Source organism: Silurus meridionalis, chromosome 3, assembly GCF_014805685.1.
Source record: "Silurus meridionalis isolate SWU-2019-XX chromosome 3, ASM1480568v1, whole genome shotgun sequence".
Lineage (NCBI taxonomy): Eukaryota > Metazoa > Chordata > Actinopteri > Siluriformes > Siluridae > Silurus > Silurus meridionalis.
Window position 1 is genome coordinate 20,558,108 of NC_060886.1, and position 27,416 is coordinate 20,585,523.

A 27,416-nucleotide genomic window follows, 5' to 3' on the forward strand; every position below is an offset into this window, starting at 1 on the left:
TGTCAGTTATAACACTGAGTTACAGCTGAGCACAATGAGACTTTACATAACTGAACATATATGATTAAAAAAAATATATTAAAATTTAAAGAAAATGGGTTTCTAAATTTCAAGTCAGGTGTAGCTGAGTGTGATTTTTTCTACCAACTGTAAATTTACCAATAAGCTAGTAAGACTAGCTACTAAAAGTACATGTTGTGAATCTCTCTTTTTTAGCAGATATTTGATGGAATATAATGTATATGTACACGACACCAAATGGCTTGTATGTGTTAGCCTCTATCAACAGCCATTACCTCCTTGAGAGGAATTCAAACAAACAATAGGAAATGGACATACATAGAGGACTAAATCAATCAATTATTCAATCAATTATTCAATCAATCAAAGAAAAAAAAAAACAGAAATATACAGAGTTGTGATCTTTCTATGCTGTTCCTTGTTTAGGTGCACTGAGCTGGAATGTCCTCACAGTGGATGGAAAAAGACGAATTGGCGGTGAGGACAATGGGTAAAGGCACTAAGATAAAACATGATCATTAAAGCACTCAGGTGAGATAAAGGTTAAAGCTAAAGAAGTGGTTAAATACTCTGTTCCTGTGCAGGCAAAGTCTTCAGAAGTGGAGACATCACAGAAAACACCAAACTTTCCTGCAAATGAAGACACATACTGTAACATAGAATTGTACAAAATGGCCTTTATTATATTTTTAAATGACCTGCAAAATTAAAATGAGCTTAGTTTAATACTTCTAAACAAAATGAACTAAAACATATAGCACTCATCACAATTACAACTGTAAAGACTATACATTTAACATTATTTAAATTAGTATTACTGATAATACTTCAAAAAGCTTTAGGTATTTGTTATATACCGAAGTAAAACTGATGAAACTTTAGATTGCTTTTAGCTGTTTTTTTACAGCATTCATTAATCATAAAAATTCTGTGAATTTTTTTGGACATTGCTCATTTCATGTGGTCAAATGTATTCATAAAAAGATGTATGTAAATGACACAGACAGTTTTTATTTTATTCTAGCCAATTTCAGCACTCTAACTGTCTATGTACTTGACATTTATATGTCAAAAAGACTAGATTAGAATTAGTTAAGTGTTTTAAGTGTTGATTAGATCTTCTCCTTTCATTCTATTTATATTTTTTTCTTGGATCTGGCATAACTATAGCTTGTCAAATGCTTTATTATTGTTTGTCTCACTGTTATGACACCTGCATAAATTAGGGAACATTGATGTCAGGAACTGTTACCATGTAAATTTAGGTAGGTCATTTTTAGCTGAGAATCCCAAAAGGGGGGCACCTGGTAACAGGTTAAAACTAATATGTTTTATATGGGGGTAAACTGTGGTCATATGCATATAGTATGTAAAAACGGTCATATGGATGGAAGATTGTTACCACACAGCAGAGGCTAATGTATCAATTGCACTCTTTTATAACTGGTTTATAGCTGTTTCTTCAAATGCAAATTAATGTGTACATCTTATTGTATCGTTCTGTCTGCATTTATTTCTAAAGCAACGGGCACATTTTACTTACTCAGATGCAGTGAGCGGTAGGTCCGCTATTTGGAGAGAGTTCAGGTGTTCTCCTTTTCCACACATCCTCGTTTTCATCAACTGGAGAAGCATAGGAGTCACTGCTGCTCTTTCTCTGTCCATGCCCACTGTCCACATCCTACAGAGTATATACACACATACACACATGCAGTTAGCGCTTACAAATATGTGTACTTATATACCCTTTTGTTCTGTCCCTCATAGAAAAATACTCCAGTATATAATTCATATCCACAAGTGTGTGCACATCACAAAAAAATAAAAAGGAGTGCACAAAAAGGCCTGTCGTGTTTATTATACACATAGAATGCGTGGGGTGCGGTCAGATAGCAGTTTAGTTCTAGATAACCAGATAATATGTTTTACATGAATACAGATGTAGATTTGCTGTTGTATAAAATATTAGGAATACCTTAGTGATATGGGCATGAGCATTAAGGGAGCAAGTAGGAAGCTTCCAGCTCAAGCACAGACCATGTTCATGTTAACTGTCATGCACTGATGTTCACTGCCCTGTGAGGATCAGTGTAATTTAAATGAAGCGATGAGACTGTTTATTTTGAGTTATAAGAAACAAACTAAATACTCTACTAAATACGCATATAAAATACATGGTGGGATTATATATGCATCTCAGAAGAGACGAATTATAAACTAGATCATGACTATCATGAAAAAAGCAGACAGTGCTGCTACCTCGTGCTAATGGGTATCATGTACAGTAAACAAACCAATAAATAAATACAAATGGTTTAGATGCACAAATTATATTTAAATCCAAATAAAGACATTTGCAGCCATTAAAATACTACTACATTCAGCAGCACTGAGTTACACCCCTCACATATACAGCAAATGCAAAAGGAGTAGGTAAATATTATGATGAAACAGCAGCCATGTCCTCTTGGAAATGATAGATAATTAAACACAGAATGTGTGAGCTGTGGAGTTATTCCTGACACTGATTTTACCCTTTCTCTCTCTCTATCACACACACACACACACACACACACACACACACACACACACACACACACACACACACACGAAGCTGTCCCTCAGGCAGCAGGCTGGTGATAGAGACATTGATACTGTGACACACCTCACATGCATGGACATAAAGCAGAGAGAAACAAACACGCAGGATCATCTGTCAGTAAACACAATGGCACGCACACTCTATCCCATCATCAAACAAAAGCTTTTTTTTAGAGATGTTGTGTTGTGATGCCACCAAGGAAAATGGCACATAAAAGGTTGAAAGAAAAGAACAGTGCTTTCCTCAGTTACAGAAGCTCAGAAAAGGTCTTTCCAGCAATTGATACACAAAATGGTTATACATCAGTCTAACAAACGCTATCACATTGACGTTGATGGATAATTGTGCAATTTGAGTGCCATTGTTTAACTATATATATTAGTAACAGTGGGGGAGGTGGTAGGCCAGTTGTTAAGGCATTAACAGGCTGCCACTCTTGGGCCCTTAAGCAAGACCCTTAACCCCAGGGGTGCTCAGTTGTTGGAATGGGGATAAAGTACACCGGTCCCAAGTCACTAACAAAACTAGGCCCTTGCCACCTCATGGCGAGGGAAAAATAATAATAAAAGATATATATTAACAGTCCAAAAATATACAATTTTGAACCCTACACAAAACACATACTCACCCTGAAAGTGGGTAATTCAACAAACTCATCTGTCTCGCTGATCGCACAACGTTTGGTCATTGACAAAGGCACCTTGTGGCTGCACAGCCTAGCAGGATTGTGGCTAATAGTCTGAGATCTCTTGACTGCAGTATTGACAGCCTGGGCAAAGCGTGATGGTGTGGACGAGGTGAATGGTTTTGGTGCTGCAAAACTCCGCAGCTTTTCCAGAGTCAGACCAGCAGTCGGTAAACTCGTTTGGCGGGCCAAAAGCGAATGCGCTGAGCCACCAAACACTTTCGTCTCCCTCGGAGAGGCAGCTGGACTAGAGCTTTCCATGTCCTTCTGCTTTAGTGGAGATGTTGGTGGAGAAATGTGCTGCTCCTCAGTAGTCTTCGTCTCCTTCTCCCACTGGATGGGTGGTGGAGGAGGGGGAAAGGTCTCCTGCAGAGGCCCATGGAAACTTTCTCTTTGCGGGCTAGCTAGTGGTTCTTTCTCCTCACTTAAACTCCTACTGCGCACCACTGCCGAGTTGACGTAACTTCCAGGTGTTTTTTTGTTTGGCGGTAAGCGGAAGGAAGCTGGTTTGGGCCTGGTTGCAGGTGGAACTTTCTTCTCCTTGGTCTGAGGAGTATGTGAGGAGTCTGAAGGAGATTTAGCAGTTGGGGAAATTGACGGAGAGAGATCACTGGCACTATCAAGCCTGCGCTCAAATCTGGTGGGAGATGCCTCTGCTGCTGGCACTGTTGCTGTAGCTTTTTGACTTAAAGTCTCCACATTCACTTCCTGAACTCCAGGCACACTGGGAGCTTCGAGCGTCAGCTCCACCTCAAAAAAGCGCAGCTTGTCCAAGGACTTCGGAGGCACAACCGTGTAGGTGGTCATGCCTACTTTAGGGATGTAATCACGGGTGAGTTCGTTTGAGGGCTTTGGCTCAGAGGCAACATAGTACTGTAGACTTCCAGGTTTAGTTGCTGAGTAAATCTGTGTGGACTTTTGATTTTTAAGATTGGGAGTCTGAATGGCTTTTGGGATTTCAGGGAGTTGAGTGGATGTGCATGCCTGTATATTAAAATTTTGCGTAGAGGTTGGCCGAATTTCTTGTGTTTGGAACTCTTCTGTAGATGTGCCCATGTCTCGTTTTGGGCTCCATAAAGTTGCAGATGTAGAGACAACTGACTCCGGGACATGTATAAATTCAGTAGAGCTGCATATCTCTGTTTGAATTTCAGTGTGTGTCTGGCTATCACTAGTTGCAGTGAAAAAAGCGTTAGGCGTTGTTTGTACTGCAGCTACTGCATAACTAGGCTTAGTTGGAACCTGTGGCTCTGCTTGCTGAGTGTGTGTGACTTGCTGTATAGAATTCTGAGCTGCATCCAGTGGTGCAGTGCTCTTTTCCTTCATCACTGTAGAACATTCAGCAGTTAAACATGCCGTTTCAGTCTTCCCATCAAAATTGGCTGTATAAGAGAGGAAAATAAGAAAGTTGAGAAATCAGACCATAAACATTTCAATTTATAGGTACTTAACTGTAATAAAGTTGATTTTAAACATTTTTATTTTAGGGTTTAAAAAAAATTAAATGATATGGAAACACAACACACCATTGTTTGTTGACTTTAACAGGGTATTGGAATCAGTCTCAGTAAGATTTCTGTTGACCTCAGTGTCTGTCGCCAGCCTGTTAGGACAAAAATCATGTGAAGGTTTAGAAAACCAACCACCAATTCTACTATGTTTTTAAAACGAACTAAAGAGTAAACAGCCTTATTTTCTTCAACTCAAAACTGTCGTACTTGCCATCTGTGGTCAGATCAGATGAAACTTCTTGTGAGCTCCCCCTAGGTGGAGCTACACTTTCCATCTCTGAATCCTGAGTCGGGGAGGCAGTTTCTGCTCTGCCAGAGTCCAGAGACACGTCAACAGAAATGTTGACGCTGCTGTCATCCTCCAGAAGTTCTGGCAAAGGACATAAGCTCTCATCAGGACTGGAGTGTACAGGAACGTCCGGAACCATAGGAGACTCCTGATTGTCTTGGACCTCTTTTTTTGTCAACCCTGCAACAATTTTTTAAATATGATAATTACATACTGTTCTGAAGGAAAACAGTTACGATAATTGCTGAACTATATATACATAAAACCTTTCTGAAACAAAACACTTAAGACCATTTTAATTTAGTATACTATATCACCAGCTCTGCCAAGAACCCATAACTTGCCACATGCTTAAGTTTGTTTTATAATCTGCACTATCCAACATAATAAGATATGTACACATTTGCAAACACACTGCTTGCAAAACATCTTAATCTTTTGTATTCATAATCTTTTCTGAAGCTGGCCTCAAGCTTTAGAACCTTGCAATGTGCATAGCATCAGTCTGATTTGCTCTTCCTACTCTTATGTATTTGCACTTCTGTACACCAGGCTGTGATGGGAAAACAAACATTTGAACACTGACACAATGAGCTCTTTTGAGCAAGGTGTACATACGGCCTCCCATCTTTAAAAGTTATTAGCGTTTTGTTTGATTAAACATGCCGAGTAAACATGGGTGGGTGTCCGCAATGTCAGTCAAATGTCTCCTACTGCGAAAGTACTGCTTCTTGTGAATTAGTACTCCTCTAGTGTCAAAAATTAATAGGCTGTCTAGCAAAAGAGGGCAAAGGCATTCTTTCTTTAGTTCCCATTCACTTGATCCGTTTATTAAAATTGTGTAAAAAGCTACTTTCACTTGAAACTGTTAAAAAGGCTGATTTGACTCCAGGTTACATATTGGTTTTAATGTGTTCATTAACTTTTGAATCTTCGACTCAAATCGATGCCTTGATTATTCTGTGTCTGCTTCAGTTTTCAGAGTTGGCTCAGTGGCCATTTACAGCACGGGTTAATAAAGAGATCCGTATTCTACTCCTCGGCGGTGACCAGGAGCGGCTTACATAATGGGCTGATGGGAGCAGTGTTAGTGTGAGAGTGGAGCAGACAGGCCAAAGTGCTGCTGTGCCACATGGTTTTTCAGACTGAGTGGATCGCTCTTAATTAAGACATCACACTTCCCTGAGCCAGCCGCTGCATTCAGCACTTCAAGGGCTGTCGCTGGGGACTGGAGTGCAGAAGCAGTATTCAAAGAGAGCGCTTCTCTCTGCAGAGTGCTCTGTGATCGTTCTCTCTCTTCTCTTTCTCTTCCTGGAATAGTGAAGTGCCATAGAAATAGATAGTGGCGATAAAAGTCTGGGCTTTGCGCTCCTCTCCTACACAATTTATTTTTCTTTTATTTTAACTTTTTCTTTTTGCATTTTTACTTTTTCTTCATGCTCTATATCTTAATCTCCTTTTTTTGTCTTTTTTTCTTGCTGTCACCCTACCCCCCTGCATTTTTTCATGATTGTACTCCATGCCCCCCTCTCCTCCTATGTGAAGTTGATTATTGCTGTCAGCAGGGGAACGAAACAGCCCTGGAGACACAAGTGCTCAGAGACGATTCCAAACTTTGCCAACACTTTATTTCTGAGCCTTCAGAATCTACTGTTGAAATAATGTAAGACGTATCAAACTCTAATATCCTGAAAAAAAGGATATTAAAATGCAGCCCACAAACACAAAAAAGTGCAAATTGAGAGGGAAAATATTGTCGTGCAGAAGGAAAGTTGCAAAACCTTTTTTTAAAGATATATGCAGAAGAAGGCATACTCTTTAAAGGTTCTCTCCAGTCTCGAGAAGCTGCTTGTTTGTGGTTATGAACGACGAGCTGTGTCTGTCTGCAGATTCACATCCCTGATTAGAGTGCAATTACTCCCTAAAAGCAACGCCACCTTCACCCCTGTAGTTACTTTTTATTGAAAGTGCATGCTATCGCATCTAAGCAAAACAATGCATTTTTACAAGAGCTTTTTGGCATAGGATCCCTGAGTATTTAATACATTTTGAAACGTAAAACATTCATGGTTACAATGAGAGCCCTTGTTAGGTCTCTTTCTCCTCACATTCTCTCACATTTGTCATATTAGTGCAGCGTTTGGAGGTATATCAATGCACACTCAAGTATAGTTCATCTCTTTAAAAAGACATTTTAACTGCATTATTAATTGTTACTGCATTAGTACTCAGCTTGCAAAGCTCATAGTGCAGTCTTCTGTAGAAGCCACAAACACATGAGTCTGGCCAGCCATCACAAACAAACAGACAACATCCTGGGTTGTTAAGTTTATATATTTGTTATCACAATTTGAACTGTCTTCCAGCTTTTAGTATTGACACCTACACTGAAATGACTATGCAGCTATAGTATAACTTTCTTTCAGCTTCTCCCGTTAGGGGTCGCCACAGCGGATCCTCCGCACGTTTGATTTGGCATGTTTTTACGCTGGATGCCCTTCTTAACGCAACCCTCCCCAATTTATCCGGGCTTGGGACCGGCACTGAGAGTGGCTGGGGATGGTTCCCTGACCGGGAATCGAACCCAGGTCACAGCGGTGGGAGCGCTGCGTCTTAACCACTAGACCACCAGGGGACCGACTATGCAGCTATAGTAACAATTCCAAATGGACCATATCAGGTTTGGAGAACAGTGTGATTTCATTTCATACCCATTGAAATGTGGATTCTGTTCTGCAGTTTGTTTAAATTAGTTCAAAATCTTTCTAAACATTTCCAAACTAAATGTGAATGCTTAATTTAATCTTTGAGTGAAGCAAGCTGAATAAGTTGTATGTCCAGGAATTGTAGATACAATTGTAAATAGAAAAAGTATCACAATTTTTTTTTTCTTTCAGCTTCTCCCATTAGGGGTCGCCACAACGGATCATCCGCATGTTTGATTTGGCACATGTTTTTGTGCTGGATGCCCTTCCTAACGCAACCCTCCCCATTTATCCGGGCTTGGGACCGGCACTAAGGCTTGTGCAACCCTAATGGCTGGGGTTGGTTCCCTGACCGGGGATTGAACCCGGGCCGCAGCGTTGAGAGCGCCGCGTCCTAACCACTAGACCACCAGTCACTAATAATAATATCAATATTCAGTTCATTTAAATATAAGTCAACAATGTAAATAAAGGTGAAGGAATTATAAACATGACAACATGACATGCTAGCTAAAGTATTTGTTGTTCCTAAAATTTTTTTAACTACGACACCCCCCCATCCCAAATGTATAATTTATAAACTATATAAGAAATAAAAGAAAATTATCTACACATAAAAAAAAAATCATGAGAAAAAGATACTGTTTGGAAAACATACAAACACTGGCATGAACATATAATTACAATCTAAAGAAATGACAGAGAGAGAAAATGCTACCACATTGAGGTTGAGAAGCAACAACAAGCCAAGATGAAAGAAACCCCTTTTTGCTATATGCCCCCTTCTGGACAATATGTAAAGTCAAGTGCTTTAATTTCCTAGAGAAAAGAAATGAAAAAAGAAGAACTTCTTATCTTTTTCTCCATCATCTTCCTCTCATTATGTAGAAAATAAATTTAATATTAAACGATTAGTTGTAAAAACAGACACAGACTGTCTTTTAGAGGACGAAATAACATTAATAACAACTACCTAAAACCGCAGGGGAGCCCAAGCTACCACTTAATACCACAAAATATTTCTGTTAATCCACAAAAAGCATTTAATTACAACATACAAACACAGAATTTATAGTTCATAGATTACAGCCTGTGGCCAAGACAATAATTCAAATTTGCTGGTGAAGCAATTTGATTATCTAGGTGTTTAATACATTTTAACAAATCCTATATATTTGCTGGGATGCTGCACTTGACACAAGGTAAAGTGTCTGTCGAAGGTTTGGAAACACCTAGTCTTTTAACATTTTTGAGACACATGCATATTTATTTTGTTTATATACAACAATAATTTGTCACTGAATGACAGGAAGAAATAGTCTAAAATTTGAAATGTTTTTCTCTAACAGAAAAATGTAAGACAAAAGAGAAGATGTTAGCAGACCACCTCACACCCACAGTCAAACATGAGGTGGAAGTTTAATGGTCTGGTGTTGTTTTGGAGCAGGGAAAGTTGGAGACTTATTCTGGGTGAAAGAAACACTAAACCAACATGGCTTCCATTCCATAATTTAATGCAATGCAGTTCTGTCTGGACTGCTGCTAATTGGAACTAACTTCACCATACAACAAGACAATGAACTGAAGCATACATCCATGCTCTGTAAGCGTTATTCAGAAAGCAAACAGTGGGCTGGAGTGTTATCCTTCATGGAATGGCCTGCCCAGTCACCTATTGAACTGCTCTGGGATGAACTGGATCGCAACATGAGTATTTTAGCTGAATGTTTGAAGAAAAAAATTAAATAAAAGTTTCAATAAAAATAAAGTTTACCATCTGTACATGTATTTATTTGTTTGGTTAAGGTAAATCTTCATACAGTTAAATCATCTAGTTTATTGCATATAAACAAAAGGAACATGCAAAAACAATCAAAGACTGGGTGTTTCCAAACTTTTGACAGCAATATATTTATGTAAATTCTATGGAATTTATTGACAGAGACTCTACTATTTCTGATTGGTTGGAGGGTGTTTCTATTATATGTAATATAAGTGATCGATATATGAATTATGAGTGTGAAATTGTTGAAACAGTGAATTTGTTTTAGTAGACAGCACAAAATGTAACCCAGCCATTAGGGTTGCACAATCCAGTGCACTCAGTGCAATCTTATTCAATCCCAGATAATTGGGGAGTGTTAGGAAGGGCATCCAGCATAAAACATGGCAAGTCAAATATGCGGATCACAAACCTTATCTTAATTCCATACCGGAACAATCGAGGCACGGGTTACCAATGACCGCCGCAGGTTTTTCTAGTCAACAGGGTACTAATAAAAATTGGGCTACTGTTTGCCAAAGGAGGATAAGGAGAGGAGGAATACTTCAACAGAGACAGTAGGGAAAGGAGAAGTGTAGAAGAGTGGAGGTTTGGGTTTTTACTTTAAATGTTGGTACTATGGCTGGTAAAGGTGATAGCTGATATGATGGAGAGGAGAAAGGTAGATATGTTGTGTGTTCAGGAGAACAAGTGAAAAGGGAGTAAGGCCAGGAACATTGGAGTTGGGTTTAAACTGTTCTATCATGGTGTGGATGGAAAGAGAAATGCTGTAGGGGTGATCCTGTGTGATGAGGAGGTACAGAGAGTTTCTAAAAGGGAGATAAACGTGAAGCTGGAAGTTGAAGGGGTGCCTTTAGTGCCTATGTTCCACTGGTGAAACTTCTAGAAAGAGAAAGGAAGACAAAGAGACGTGGTGGTGGAATAAGGAAGTGCAGAAGAGCATTAGGAGAAAGAGGTTGGCGAAACAGAATTGGGATCGACAGAGAGATGAGAAAAGTAGGCAGGAGTTCAAGGAAATGCAGCATCAGGTGAAGAGGAATGTGGCCAAGGAAAAAGTATATGAGGCGCTGTATGAGAGGTTGGACACTAAGAAAGTAGAAAAGGATTTGTACCTATTGGCCTGGCAGAGGGACCGAGCTGGGAAGGATGTGCTGCAAGTTAGAGCAATAAAGGATGGAGATGGAATTGTGTTGACTAGTGAGGAGAGTGTGTTGAGAAGGTGGAGGGAGTATTTGGAGAAGCTAATGAATAAAGAAAATGAAAGAGAAAAAAGGTTGGACAACGTGGATGAAGTGAAGCAGAAAGTGGATAGGATTAGTAAGGAGGAAGTGAGAGCAGCTATTAAGAGGATGAGGAGTTAAAAGTCGGTAGGACCAGATGACATACCAGTAGAAGCATGGAGATGTTCAGGAGAGATTTGCAGTGGAGTTTTTAACAAGATTTAACAAGAATTCTGGAAGGTGGGAGGATGCCTGAGGAATGGAGGAGGAGTGTGCTGGTACCGGTCTTTAAGATTAAGGAAGATGTGCAGACCTGCAGTAACTACAGGGGAATAAAGTTGATCAGTCACACCATTAAGTTATGAGAAAGAGTAGTGGAAGCCAGGCTGAGAGAAGAGGTGACCATCTGTCAGCAAAGTATGGTTTCATCCCAAAAAAGAGCCCTACAGATACAATATTTGCTTTGAGAATGTTGATGGAGAAGTATAGAGAAGGTCAGAAGGAGTTGCATTGTATGTTTGTGGATATAGAGAACGCGAACGACAGAGTGGCGAGAGAGGAGTTGTGGTATTGTATGAGGAAGTCAGGTGTGTCAGAGAAGTATGTGAGAATGGTGCAGGACATGTATGAGGACAGTGTGACAGCAGTGAAGTGTGCAGTAGGAACGACAGACTGGAGGTTGGACTGCATCATGGATCGGCTTTGAGCCCTTTACTGCAGTGGTGATGGACAGGTTGACGGACGAGGTCAGACAGGAGTCTTCATGGACTATGATGTTTGCAGATGATATTGTTATTTGTGGTGAGAGTAGGGAGCAGGTGGAGAAGAGCCTGGAGAGGTGGAGGTACGCGCTGGAGAGAAGGGAAATGAAAGTCAGTAGGAGTAAGACAGAGTACATGTGTGTGAATGAGAGGGAGGGCAGTGGAGTGGTGCGGTTGCAGGGAGAAGAAGTGGAGAAGGTGGAGGAGTTCAGGTACCTGGGGTCAACAGTGCAAAGCAATGGAGATTGTGTTAGAGAAGTGAAGGAAAGGTTGCAGGCAGGTTGGAGAAGAGTGATAGCAGGAGTGATTTGTGATAGAAGAGTGAAAGGGAAAGTTTATAGGACTGTGGTGAGACCTGCATTGAGTAAAATACAGGAGGTGGAGCTGGAGGTTGCAGAGCTGAAGATGTTGAGGTTTTTGTTGGGAATGACGACGATGGTCAGTATTTAAAATGAGTTTATTAGATTGACAGCGCATGTAGTTAGTTTTAGAAACAAGGTGAGGGAGGCGAGATTGAGATGGTTTGGACATGTGCAGAGGAGGGACATGGGGAATATCGGTAGAAGAATGCTGAGGATGGAGCCACCAGGAAGGAGAAAAAGAGGAAGACCAAGGAGGAGGTTTATGGATGTGGTGAGGAAGACATGCAGTAATGTGTTTGAAAGAGGCAGAAAGAGGACAGGGGGGTATGGAGACGGATGATTCGCTGTGGAGACCTCTAATGGGAGAAGCCGAAAGAAGATGAAGAAGAAGAAGAAGAAAAGGTCATTCTTTAAAAAGTAATGTTGACAAATTCATATATTAGCAAAGGGAATAAACACGTTTTGAAGGTGCTGCTTTTTAAAAAAAAATCACAGACAAATTTTGAGTGTTTTAACTCCTTTCTTAGATTAAATAATTTCAATCAACTCAAATATTTGCCTCAAGTAAAGGGATTCACACACTACACACAATCTAAAAGTTATCAAAACTGTATATCTAATGATACTATCTTGACCCGAATGGCAAACTATCAAATATAATGTTTTGTTTTTGTCCCAATTTTATAACTAATAAAAGAAAAGCCCTTAGGATACTGTATGAAAAGAACAGTGGAAAATGTTTGTTCTAGTGGAAAATAGAAAGAAAATGTCTGTCTGTTGTTTAGTTTTTAAACATCACCAAAGCCTACTACATCCACTACACAAATTCCTGACTGGAACAACCAGCTCCCTGTAGCTGCTCAAGCTGTTCATGCCATAAATCTTCAGCATGATGCATTTGCTATACCTGTTTTGAATTTCTGTGTGTGCGTGTTTGTGTGTGAACTTGTCAAGCAATGTAGAAGCACACATTCAAATCTAGCGAAAGCTATTCTTCTACAACCGTTTATCAGCCCACAGCTTTAATAAAAACAGTAATGAAATTAAATCAATAGAACATGTTATCGAAAAACAGAAAAACACTCTAACTGGGGGAAAAAAAAGAAACATAGGACTCTCTAGGAGTTGTGCTTTCTCAAAAGAACCACTAGGAGGCAGAATGTATACAAATTGAAGTCTTAACCAGTCTGCACTCTCAACATGCTCACTCACTGCTATGTCTCTCTGTTTACACGCAGGACAAAGTACAGCTGTTTATCTCTTTTCATGTGGGACTCTCAAAACTGTTTGCAGAGTAGTTAGATACCACCAAAAAGCAGATGACAAATGCATTTTTTAAATGAAATACATAACAACAAAATAAATACAGGCTTTTGCAGATTATCCACTATTGCACTGTGGCTGAAAGGATGTTTTCAACACAGTGTACGGCAACAGCTTGGAAAACATGACTGGTGATAGACTGTTCTAAGCTTTTACATCCTTAATAAATGCCTAAATGTTTACTAGCTGCCAGGGGACTGCAGACTCACCTGTTACAGTTGTATCCTGTGTTTTTTCATCCTGGGTCACCGAGAGGCTGCTGGGAGAGGTTGGGGGTGGTGGAGCCTTTCTCTTACTCCTTTTCAGAGATGATTCGGTAGATAAACTTCGACCCAGGGATGGCACAACCTTGACAATCCAGAGAAATAACTGACTACATTCACTCAACATAGAATTAGCCAGAATGATCTGGATTATATTTATTTAAAAATGACATGAACAGTTTTGAGTGTAGTATGCAAGTGTAGTATAAATATTGTGTGTAGTATAGAAATAAATTCACACCCCAAAGATTGTAGCACACACTAATGCTGTTGTTATTATTATTATCTAATTGTACAGGGTGTGCACTAATATGAAATGTAAATCTAAAGAAAAGTGTAATATAAGCATTGCATACCTGGTTGCCATCAGCATGACTGATAGTTTGAGAGTTGCCGTTGTTATGGCTGAGGTCAGAGGGCTGCATCTGTGGAGGCAGAGGGGCCCGTCTCTTCTTCGGTGTGTCGGACGGCATAGTGTTCGAGTCGTACGTTGAAGAATGGATGCTGAATGAACTCATGCTCATGGGTCTTGATTTCCTGTTGGTTGGGGATGCTGGTGCACTCACAGTTGATGCCTTTTAAATGAAAAGAAATAGCAATTTCCTGACATTTACAGTCGTGCAAATAACCAATCTCTAACACTCGAACGCGGAATGAAATGAAGTCTTGGGGCCAGTTTTTAGACTGCAAAAGGCTGAATTTGGGTAAAAGGGCGAGGATGAACACAGACCAATGAAAAAGCTCAGGGTTTGTCCATGCAAAGCTTAAAGAGCACCCAAAATAAACACGTCCTGAACTGCTTATGCAGTGGCAAACAAATTAGCAAAAAAAAAGCTTTGGAAATGCAGCTTTCTCTCTCTGTAGACTCTATAAATACTGTTTTAAACAATTTAACTACTAAACAATCTACCATCTTATGATATTAAACTGTTTTATATCAGCACCCACCTGATCAGGTTTCTTCTTGCTTCCTCTTCTGAACATGCCAAACAGTCCTTTATTTTCTTTTTCTTTCTGGAGTTTGTCCTTGCCAGGTTGCATAACATCTGGTTGAAAAATTCACGTTTATATAATTTATTATGAAATATTTATGTTTATATTGGGGGACAGAAACTGCAAAATGCATCATTTGTTAATTGTTATTGCACTATTTTATTGCACTATTGTATGTTGTAATCTAATCTCAGACCCTCTAGATGAGTGTTGGTGTGTTTTGATCAATTGTGCCATTCACCTAATGCAGTCAAATGCAAATAATTTTAAGCAGAAGCAGTACATCCAGGCCACATCCAGCCCAGTGATATGTTTTATCATCCTGTATGTGCAGCCTAATATGTATATATTAAGCAGACATTGTTATAAGTATATTACATTACAGCTCATAATGACTGTTACCTGAATGAGTTGGCGATGGAGGGAAGTCTGTTGGACTGATAACTGTTCAAAGATGTACAGAAAGGTGAGTTAATAAAATATCAGTGACAGCCAGCTAATCCTAGAGAACATAACTCTGAAGAAGTCAATATACTTCTGTGTTCAGCTGGATTTCTAATACGCCTTTAAAATTTCTAATAAGCCTTTTATATAAGCCTTTTATATTTCTAATAAGCCTTTGTTATTGTCATTACCCCGTGTGTCTCTGGCGTAGAGCTCCCTGAGGCAGAGGTCATTGAGGGAGTTCTTCAGGTCCAAAGGCTCCTGTGAGTGGACATTCTGCAGCAGCACGGTGCTCTGCACATCAAATTCACATTTCTCACAGATCGCGGGGAGCAGCTCCTGCAGAGCGAGCTTAGGGTTCACTCGCAAAATTGTCTTCTGGGTCCTTTTATAGTTTATTACTAGACGTACAGTAGCCTGAGGGAGACATGTGTGATTCAATGAATAAAAGAGATGAAAAGAAAAGGAGAAACAAAACTTGTGGATGTTTTCATTAAATACGATCAGAAATCAATATCTTATAAAGGCATTATAAATTTAATTAAACCATGACAAGTTTCTATAATTTATTTTCAAATGCAAAAAAATAATAATGTTTGCAGAATAATACATTTTGAGGATCCCTTAAAAAGATCTGAACTTTACCTCTGGCATTTGTGGTCCAGTTTTCTTATTCTTGTCTTCCATGCCTTTGGGCTTGAGCAGAACTTTCTCAGCCTCCAGAGTTCCAATAAGAGCATTGGGCTTGAATTTAATGTGGTTCTTGTTGGCAGAGACCAGCTCAATAGTGTGGCCTGATGGGTTGAGGTGGTACTTTGCACACAGCATAACGAGCAAGTCAATCATAGGCTTACTGTAAAAAACCACAGATTAGACTTTTATACACACATACACTTCTTATCTTTATAGTTTTACATTATCTCCACTGGATGGAGCTCTTGTGGAGGCAATGGTCTAGTGTTAAAATGAAGCTGCACCTCTTCACTTTCTTACATTATTATCTTTTTTTTTAATTTAAACATCAATAGTGGATTCTTTTTATTATTCCATGCAAAACACAATAATTGACCAACATAATAAAACTAAGAGACATTCAAAACTAAGGAGTTATGCATATAGCCAAAATTCTGAAATCTTTTTTCCTAACAATGACAGTGTTCTCACACAGGTCTGAGACAAAACTTCAAGTAAAATGTAAACATAATGTCGTTTTAAAGGTCATGTGGTCAACATGGCTGCTTGAATTAACAACAAGTAAATAAAGGCATTGTGCATTTGATACTCCAAACACTGTGCGCGTCAGCAAAAAGATGTTTAGCACACACGGTGTATTCATTTGCATGCAAAATGTCATACTAGTTGAAATAATCAAATTTTATGAAGCCTCTGGGTTTTAACCAAAAAACAGTCCTGTTTCTCTCAGGTTCAATCTTCTAAACTTTAAACATTGTTGAAGCCCTTACACTTACAATACATTCCTCACTCTTACAGATGCCCATCTTATATACATATTAGTTGCAGATTATACTTTGAAATAAATGCTTTGAATCATTAGCTGAGTTTAAGCAGCTAGCATGTAAGCAAAGTCAGCAATTTATGCTGCAAATAAGCTGTAGTATGTATGTATGGATGCTGCATACACTCCTATGAAGTGGAGGAATGTTTCTGCCATACAGGAGCATACTGAGTGTGGAAAATCCTTTAGTGACACAGAATGAGCAACATGATGCTTTCCAACTGCTGCTGGAATGCCAGAATCTGAGAAGCTTTTGGAAATATACAGCAGCTACAGTTAAATCCTGAGGAAGAAAAGGTTGGGGACACTGCTAGCATCCCGGCAGAAAAGATGGGAAAGAATTTGATGCTTAATCCACCTAAACTGAACGTTTTTTCAGTTTGAGCCTAACAAGAGCAACAACATTTTAGTTCATTTGGTTTAATTAAAAACATGTTTTGCTCTTTGCTTAATTCGATTTTTTTGCAATGCAGAGAACTAAACCAAGACAACAGCACCATCAGTTGGCAAAAGAGAAAGCAGCACGTAGCTAATGAACGTTGATCACTTCGGAGAAGAAGATTAAAACAAAACAAAAGAAGATACTGAATTTTGATGGCTAAATTGCTGTAGTGTAAAAGGAACCCATTGACCTCTAGACCTGAATCTGTTTGAAACCCGCTTTCATTTTCCAGCCTTTCCTTGGTGTAGCACCACCCATGTGACTCAGAAAAGGGAGCAATTTCAGCTGTTTTAACACTGATGTAATGCACTGGTGACCTTAATGATCTCACTTATGTCTTTACAACTAAACTTCAATGAAGAATGCTTGGGAATATAAATATAGGGATTATATACAGTATAGGTGGGTCAGTGTTTAGCTTAAGCAAGACAATTAATGAAATTATTCTCCATACTGACTCCAAAATTGATCAGAATTTGAGATTAAAGACCCAATAAATATTGCATTAAATATTACAAACTGGCAAAAAGTATTAACTTCTCTCTAGTTGACTTTGGTAATGAACTTAGAACATGGTTCAGTTTACTGCAGTTCAAAAAAGTAATCAAAGTTATATGTATGATATAGAAGACTATATAGCACATTTTAAGGAAAAGGTAGCTAAGAGTTAACAACATTCGGTCACACAGGATACAGTCTCGCAGCTCCTTCTTAAGCAGCTCCTTATTGACAGTGTGTCATAAAGTATGTGTGTATTGTTACAATGTGCAAGACAAACACAAAGCTCATATCATTATTCATGGTTGCCAAGTTCATAAAAAATTCAAAAATATGGATATCAAGATATATAGCTATAGAGTTGTTCTTACATTATACTGTATACTGTATTGTGGAAAAACTATAAATTTTTCATCAATATAACATCAGATTTGGCTTAAAATATGAAACCTAAAAGAAAAGAAGTGAAGCCAGTTTCACAATATGCACCTTTACCTGGAATGTACAAATCACTGTGGCCTCTTAAAAAATGTTTTAGCTGTATTGTGTGGAAAATGTCTGTTACTTAATATTAATTTCTTATTTATACTGAACTGAAGTTATATTACACATACAACCATGCTGTGATATAGATACTCGCATGTCTGCAATTTCCTGCAGCACCAGACCTGTGGTTCTGTACCTATGTACCTATACTTTTAATTGTATTTACCTATACTTTTAATTTATGTGAATGCATTATCTTAAGATTTGCTCATTTGCATTACCTTGGAGATTCCTTTTGAAATGAGCTTCTATTTGTGCTTGTGCAGTTCTTATTTTCAACCACTAGGTTTACTAATAATTTTACAGTATGTGGGGCAATGAACAGGATGATCTGTTCGCTCAACGTCTTAAAAAGCCAAATATAAGACTTAAATAAAATTTACCTTATTGATCACTCAAAAGTAGTAAAATTGAGCACCTTCTAGCTGTGAATTCTACTCATGTAGAACGAGCTGCTAATGAAAGCACTTCTCTGGCAGCAGTTGAGTTTCATAACTATTGCAATTAGCTCATAGATCTGTGTTACAAAAGAATGACTCCTTCATTACAAGCTGCCACCGAGAAAATGATTAAGTATCTGTTATTAATAACTACCGTAATTGCTTTAGTTCCCCAATGTATCCTATGTGTTTTAAACCTAACTTTTGGAATACAAAAGACAGCCCATCGACAATCTGTACAGGACTGTCATTGAAGTTTATGCTTGCTTGTAGAACATGTGATTGACTGAGAGTAAAGTCCATTAGGAAGGACACTTCTTATTGCAAAACTTGTGTGCACATACATGCATATGTAGCATTGCATCAGAGTGACTACTAATTGCAGCATGTTATATTCTTACCCTTTTATGTGGTCTCTTTAAATGCAAAAATGGCAGTCTTTCCTGTCAGAGGATTATTTGGCTATAAATATTCAATTTTACTCCATATGTCATCCAAATCCTTCTCTGTTCATCAAAAAATGAACAGAATACCTTCTATAGCTAGGGTATCACTATTTGTGTTTATTTTTACTGTATAATATACCATTGGGCTATGAATTCCTTATACTATATATATATTAAGTTGTCTGGAAGGCCATGGATTGAGAGGGTTAGGGTTAGAATACAAATATAAATTGAAAATTTATAAATTGAAAATACAAATATAAATTGATTGGTTTAATATTGGTGACAATCATTTTTTAGCATATTTTTATAAAAGAAATGTGAACAATGTGAAGAGGAAATCAGCATCACTTAAGTCTAGTTGATAAATACATTCTTAAGACTACAAATTTTTATAGAAGCACTTCATAAAGCACATCAAGCAGCACCTGACTAATCATCCGCATAAATCATCCACTTATTATCAGAGAAAACACTTTATCAGTGACAAACCATTTAAAGATATAAGGTCAGAAGTAATGAGAACCTGATCTTGAGGAGAAACTGATCAGCTCCACAGCACTACTGAATCTTCTGACATATTTTCAAGTGGCAGTCCCAGTACCCCGCTTATGACCATTCTCTGGTCTGAGTTAAATTCAAGCCTTGAGAACTTTACTAACAAAAGGTCTGAACTCAAATCCTGTACTGTCTCACTTCTGTAAATTTCTCACACAAGTCCCATGCAAATGCTGTACTGTCTTTGAGGTTGCATTGGGCTTCAGGGGAAATTAAAATACAGGAGTGCTGGATTGACTCACCTGGCATGGACCATTGTGGTCTTCTCCACTCCCTCAGGCAGCACAACTGTCAGTAACAGTTCTTTCTCCAGCATGTTTTCCTCCTGTTCCATGGTAGTGTGTGTTACTGCAGGGGCACGAGAAGACACCACTGCTGGAGGAAGAGGGGCCTTGTTTTTAGATGACCTCCTACAAAAGACAGAGCTAATGTTTAGGGCTGCAACAACTAATCGATAAAACCTAAAATAATCAATAACAAAATTCCTTGTCAATGAATTGCGTTATCGATTAGTTGGGCTGCTCAAGTTACAGGTTAGTGTGATGGCAAGATAACACAGCCGCTTGCGAAATAGCGAAGAGAACAGGGTCAACCGGCAGCAGGAAAAGTGTACGTCCCAAGTCACAGATGAAGGTGAAACATCAGCAAAAACTGTATATCCTTATCGTGTAAAAACTGTATATCCTTATCGTGTAAAAATGGTTCGTGATTCACTGCGGCTTTACTATGTCCTAATAAATGTTTTCAATGTTTGTATATTTCATTTATGCATAGATTATTTAATTATTATACAAAATCATATTATTATATATTCTAAATGCTTATATCTATTTTTTAAACAAAAAATGTCAACACAATGTTATATTATATTTTATATAAATATTTTTAAGCATGGTGGTCAACTTGCCATCTGCAATTATTATTAAAAATAATACAAATGTTGATTTACACAAATTGATTCACTTTACATACTCAAATGCTGTTATGTTTTTTTTGGTTTTGTTTTTTTTACAGAAAGAAACAACCCAGCATGAGCGAATTTGTTCAAAGGAGAAATCCCCAATGCACACCTCAACAAGCAGCCACTATAAGCTTTAAAAAATTTACAAATGAAAGATATTTAAACTCAAAATGTGGCCTTTGCATTTTTAAGTGCACTTTCATAAATAAATATGCTGAACTGCAGATTTTATATATCTATAATAAGCAAAACATACTTTTTTTATATCCAATTAATCGATTATAATGTGATTGCTAATAATGTGATTTTGGCCTGAGATACACAAGAGTATAGACACTGCTCTGATTATTTCAATACACATCTCTTGTGTCTTGGCTAAAAGCAATTATTAAGTGTGTTTAATCTATTATATCGTATGGAACTGAACTTATGCAGCGGTCTGGCCTCTGATGATGAATGATCAAGTACTTGACTGGACTCCACCACTGAGCTAAGCATTTGTGGACAGTAAGAGAATATATCACACACAATGTTTTCATCTTTAGATCATTTTGCTTTAAATTGGGATCTCCATCAATTAAGGGTAGTACTCATATTTTATATAACCTTAATACTGAAATACTTTGTGAGGTCCAAATACAGTACAAATATAATTCAAACTCATGCAGAGAGGCCCCTCAAAATATACACATACCAACATTACATGTATACAATATTGATAGTATGTATGTTTAAGTCATGCTTCAAGATCAAACTCATGGGAAAGTGTCACATAGAACACCATTTCAATGAACAATGAACAGCATATGGTATAGCTTAGATTTGATTTATAGACTGCAGAGCAGTGTTGGGCAATAACGCGTTACTGTAACGCAGTTACTTTTGACAGTTACTAATACTGTAATGCATTACTTTTAAAATAAAGTAACTCCGTTACCGTATGGTTCGTTGACCGTTACTTTTATAAATGAATTTTGGCTGAAGTGTAGCCTACAGTCTAACCTGTTTACAGCAGCGACGCATTGTACGATTGGTGGATGAACCACTGTTAACACACAGAAGACTCACTGTGGGCATGTCTCTGTTTATTCAGGTCTGTGCGGCAGTAACGGCGAGTCAAGGCGAGAGCAAGACGAGTTTCTCAAAGTGAAAATATGTTCATTATTTCAGTTTAGTTGAGCATAAAAACAACAACTTTTTAGTCAAATGTAAGCTGTGTCTTTCTGGTTTGAAGGTCGAATCTACTGCGATAGCAGCACCTTGAGAAACTCCATGCCTCGACGAAGCTAGAAGCTAGAAGCTAACCCGGTGTTGTGTTCTACATTGTTGATAGTTTTCATACTTAAGCTGTGAAAGGAACATTTTTAAGAGCTTAACACAACAGCATTTATGATGCAGAAGCCATTTTTGATTGTGAATATATTATTCAGCTTGTTTTGATATTCATTTCAAAAATCCTTGTGATATATTCAGTTTGTGCTGGTCTGACTTTAATAAAATAGTGTATTAAAATTACTTTTTGTTTAAGTCAGTTTTGTGTTTGTATAGACCATAACGCATAAAAGGGCATTAATGGGAACGTTAAAGAACATTCTTTAAAAACTAAAAAGTTACTTTTAACAGTAACGCATTACTTTTTGGTGTAAGTAATCAACTAAGTAATTGAAACTAGCAAAACACTGTTGCAGAGTTTGTATTTTTTGAAAAAATGTAAACAATCTGCAGCACATTCACGCTTCAGTAACTGGGTTAACTTAAACTGCTGCTAAAATAAGTAGCAAGTTCTTGTATTAGTTATGCTCAGCTTTTGTATTGGTCAGTCTTTCTGTTTGGTGCAACACTGAAATGTATTTTGTATGTGTCAACAGGCCATGTGACTGAGAGCAAGCCGGTAATTCCAGGAAACAAAAGATATTATTTACACATTGCTACAACTTGATATACACAATCAATTCAAATGTCATCTACATGACTAATCGCAAATCTAGACTCCTTTCTCTGTAGAGCTTTTTGGCTTATTACAGAAAACAGTCTGATCTGAATAAACTCTGGGTGAAATGGGCTGTAAGTGATCTTTTATTTAAGACCCAAAGCCCAAAGCACTATTAAATGAAAAAGCCTGGCTCCACCTTACAAACAAGTTACAAGACATTTGAATGAAGTGATTTATTTAGGAGGATGAAGAAGAAAAAAAATGGGGCAGTTGATGAAAGCACAACAAATAAGATCCATGCTAACTTCTTTAAGACCATACTTATGATAAACCCAGCTATTTAACACAACACTGGATTATAGAATACTCTGTGTTACTGTTGAAATATTTAGTTTAAAGGTTGAACAATGCAGACTTTATCTGTCAGTGGGGACCAGAGGAGTTGGTTGATATGCCTGAATAATCTAAACATGACAAAAGAGCAACTGGACATGTAGCATATAGATATAACTCAAATTCCAAAGAAACATCTGCTGATCTGCTAACTCCAGCGTGCTATATATTATTTTAATGACATGACTGTGATCTGATTTAGTGGAATCCCTGTAGAGTCCTTCACTGAGAAGTAAATATCCTCCTGCTGGGGACAGAAAGCTCCAGAACATGTATATGTTTGGGCTTCAAGTTATCTTTAATTTGACTAAAAGTGAGAAAAAAAGTAAGCCAAAGCAAACACGTGATTTTTGTAGGAGTATAAGAGCAGAACATTAGATTTCATTTCAACCTTTAGACAGGAAACTTATGGAACAAGTAGATTTGCTGTGTTCAAGATACAAAGACTCGCAGTGCTGCACATCTGCTTTATTTCCACGCATCTATTTTAGGAAACTTAAATACAAACATAAATTAGGCATGATGAATGTCTTCAGCAGCTAGTCACAGTACAATAACAATGTTTTAACTGCAGGAAGACAAACTGGTTTGACTTCTAAACCAGGACATCAACTAAAAGTTGCTTTGGTTGTATATTAGGCTGTGCCAATATTCTACTGAAATTACGAGCTGGGTTTTCTGTGTAATAAATCTTCCTTGTTCTTTTGAACAAATTCAGTCATGTCTATCCTCTATCAGATTTGTTCGATGATGAAACTCTAAACCTGGATGTTCAAATTTAATTACTTTTTCTTTTGTGTGTGTTTTTTAGCTTTCAGGAGACGAATAACTAGAAACAAATTACTTTTGGAATAAAGTCCAATCTAGGCATTTGGATCTTAGAAGCATTAACAATAAAAAGAATACATAAACCATTTTAATTGTCTTCAGTTCTAAAAATGTACTATGCATATATATATATATATATATATATATATATATATATATATATATATATATATATATATATACATATATAACTCCTCAGATCATAACCGCGTGGGCGTGTCAGTTCACATACTGATTAGCAGCGGCGTCTCCCTGGCAATGTAAACAAGTTGGGAACAGTGCTAACAAGTAAAAATGACAAAGCAAAGTTTCCACAGTGTGAATCATTGCATGGTGTGTATGGCATTTTGTCCAGATTTCTAGTGAAATGGTACTCATAAAACAGCGAAATTAGGTAAGCCTGTGGCTTGTATGCTCTTTACTGCCATGCTAATTAAGAAAGCTGTAAGTATAAGAGTGGGCATAGGACATCTGTTTTAGTAAAATAATTTAAAATTAGCTTTTTATGTTGCCTAATATACTTTGCTACACTAAAAATGCTACAAATTCAGCAGATGCTTAATTCTGATTGTAACTGTGGTACACCTAAGGAGGATCATAAATCTTCTCCCTTTTTTACACCCTCACACAGTTCAACACTGCCCTACTGAGAGCGTCCAGAGTGGCTGCATTACTGTCTGTTTTGGCAGCTGAACTGCCACAAATGACCAAGCCCTGCAAAATGTGGTATTACAGCTAAATGAAATACAGTCAGGGACGTTTCCATCTAGTAGGAGCCTTCAAACTAGGCGGTGCAATCAAAGACAAACAAGTTGAGCAACAATTTTTATTTTCAGGCCATCAAACAACTAAATAACTGTGTGCTACTTTAAGAATGTTAAATGTTATCTAATTTCTCACTGTATCACTGTATTCTAAATACTTACTGTTAAACTCTACTGCTCTTTTGACTGTATGGACTCATCATCAGTTGCTCTCTAAGAAAATACTGCATACATTCACACTGTAATATTGTATTCTATACTCTATTTGTATTCACTGAAATGATCTCTTCTCGTCTCTTAAATGCTACTGGCATACTGGGCATGTGACAAATAAAATGATTATTTTATAGTTGTATAGTTTTTTAATAATAAAACGATTCTAATTATACTAAAGGATCAACAACAAAAAAAAATCGGCAAATAAATAAGTACATCTACAAAATATTAAACATATTAATTAAACACTGTCTAAATTTGTCAGCAATAATGATTCTAAAAAGAGGTTACGATGGCGCAATTTCTGCGGTCTTATTGGCTGAACACGTGCTCAAACACAGGTTCATTCTGTAAAGTTCCAAAGAGCCACAGTTTTGACAAATCCTCACCCTCTTTACTGCAAAACTGGCATTAAACTGAAATGACGTACACTATTAATTTAGCTAAAATAATACCCTCCCCTCAAACGCCCGCACGCAACTGCTGCCATTAATAAACGTCAAATAACAATCATAGAGCAGAGATGATTGCACTCATGTGAGTCAAAGAGACTCTGTGGACTGATGAAAAGTGATCGAGACTTTGGATGATAAATGTTTACTTTGAAAAATACCTCTGAAAGACATAGAAGCTTCCCGGTAGTGCTTGGTAAATGAGTTCAGTTTGCTCAGTGAAAGAGCTCTGTTTACCCCTCTGGCTCTAATATTCAGACAGGCATTTAAGTGCAATACACATGTGATGGGGCACCTCACACAAAGCCCTATTTGCACACAGTGGCATTGTGCTTTTTCAACACCTGACATGTTCCAGCCTGATGTGCCGGAGGCCTGCTCCTGCTCCAACTGGCTAACACCAAGATTTGATCACTGCACACTCATTCATCACCGACACACCTAATTTCAGAGCAATCCTAACCGAAAATTGGCATTAACACTCTGATGGGAAAAAAAAACAATGCCATGAGACAAATAGTTTTCTCACACTTTTTCCTCATTAGATTTATTGACATTTCAAGAACTTGTGAAGAACTATTGTATGACTGATACTCACTGAGTACAATAAGTTGTACAGTCAGTATAAAAAGGATGTTTCCCTTTGCCCACAAGTGCTTGAGTACTTCTTGCCGTTACACAGAATGTACCAATGCCAACTAAGCTCGTCGCACACAGTGCCACAGTAACATATGGTAACAGATGTTTGGTGGGCATTGGGCCTGCTTTGTTTCAGAAACACCTGGTGCTGGAAGAAGTATGCAGCACAGCTGTAGATAGTTTGCATGCCCTTAAAAGAAGGGCTCAGGAGCCAAGACCGCATGCAGAAAGCTGCTAAGAGCATGCAGCGTTCAAACACCTATAAACGCAACAAACAAGTACTAATGATTTACCCTATATATATATATATATATATATATATATATATATATATATATATATATATATATATATATATATATATATATACACCGGTATATTCCTGAGTCTATTCCTGAAATAAGCTCAGCCCTAATGAATTAAAAAGAAAAGAAGCGACACAACAGTATAAGCCAGAATACTGGTGAACACACAAATCAGACGTTTATTGCTTTATTGCTTCTGGAACTGAATAGGAGTTTACCAACAAAACAATCATTTTGCAGGATCAAAAAAATTTCACATAAATTCTACAAGTGAGCTGTAAAATGCTCTATATTCCTTTAAGAAAGGAGAGACAGGTTCACTCTCAGGTCAAAAACCATTAAGTTATGCTACATAGGGTTATGTGCTATTTGCATAGCAAATATCATGTGATGAGGCAGAAATGTACTCTCAGAGATTAATATGATCCAGGCCTCACCATAGCATATACCTTTAGTTATTCCACTTGTGCTACTGTTTCTGCATTTGGAACTAGTCACCACTGTTAATCACCCATGAATGGTGGAATAATGCATGATTTTCATGTCTCCACTAGCCCTTAAAATCACTGATAATGGTTTCATTCATCAGGAATGGAAAAAGCCCTTACATTCCATTTATTAGGTTAAATTACTTCCTCTATTCATCAACTGAAGCATGCATCCAGTAAGACGGATCTGATTTTAGCCACTAGCCGTGAGGAACAGGGCAACCCGCCCATTTTCAACAACATTAATAAAGTAGGAGAGGACTGAGGGAGGCTAAGGAGTGACTACCGTGATCCTGATTAATGTTTTTATTACTTACTCAGCAAAGATGACTTGACTTTTCACATCTTGTGTAAATATACATTAATTAAAATTCATGAAATCCAGACCAGCATAAGGTATCTAAGGTCAAATATTGAAAGCAGGCAACAATAGATCTTGTGTGGATTCCATACATTCCAGCTCACATTATTACAGCTGGTACGTTAGAAATACTGTTAGAAATCAATACCGTTACATCATGCCATTGTAGAAAACTTTGAAAAAGCAAAAAGCTAAATTTAAATAAAAAATATTTTACTTTTCGAGTGTATATATATATATATATATATATATATATATATATATATATATATATATATATATATATATATATATATATGTGTGTGTGTGTGTGTGTAGACAAGGTCGTGACCAAATACTAGAGCATACTCTGGACTAAAGGCTGTGAAACAACTGACGGTTGCACTGCTTCTGTAAAGTGTGTAAACCACTGCTCCACTAAGGAAAGGTGGGTTTATATTCTGAGTTTGAACAATGCACCAAAACTGTCCTGAATCTCCCGGACTACACCCAGAGTATTTTTGGAACAGTTAAAAATTGCAAAACAGTCCATTGGGAATTATCATATTCTCTTTCATATAAATAAAATAGAATAAAGTATTTTGTTAAACTTGTTCAACATTATCATACTCTGTATTCAATTCTGCATGTCTTTAGACATGTAAAGAAAGTAATACACATACTAGTAT

General features: G+C 37.6%; 1 protein-coding gene and 1 non-coding gene across 4 annotated transcripts in view; both read right to left on the minus strand.

Annotated features, from left to right (window-relative positions):
* Positions 1-27,416, minus strand: part of cobll1b (cordon-bleu WH2 repeat protein-like 1b) — a 39,713-nt gene that overhangs the window by 1,023 nt on the left and 11,274 nt on the right. For all 3 annotated transcript variants that reach the window (XM_046844779.1, XM_046844778.1, XM_046844780.1), the window contains 12 exons: positions 19,651-19,818; positions 15,608-15,815; positions 15,154-15,379; positions 14,921-14,962; positions 14,474-14,571; positions 13,882-14,100; positions 13,472-13,610; positions 5,027-5,288; positions 4,835-4,911; positions 3,252-4,690; positions 1,565-1,702; positions 1-651 (listed from right to left, as the gene is read on the minus strand). The exon at positions 1-651 is cut by the window's left edge and continues 1,023 nt beyond it. In XM_046844779.1, the coding sequence (XP_046700735.1) occupies positions 1,565-1,702; positions 3,252-4,690; positions 4,835-4,911; positions 5,027-5,288; positions 13,472-13,610; positions 13,882-14,100; positions 14,474-14,571; positions 14,921-14,962; positions 15,154-15,379; positions 15,608-15,815; positions 19,651-19,818 (3,016 nt within the window). In that variant the 3' untranslated portion in view covers positions 1-651. The remainder of the gene's footprint in view (positions 652-1,564; positions 1,703-3,251; positions 4,691-4,834; positions 4,912-5,026; positions 5,289-13,471; positions 13,611-13,881; positions 14,101-14,473; positions 14,572-14,920; positions 14,963-15,153; positions 15,380-15,607; positions 15,816-19,650; positions 19,819-27,416) is intronic.
* Positions 7,672-7,744, minus strand: trnag-ccc. The gene has a single exon. It is a non-coding gene; the product is annotated as a tRNA-Gly (tRNA).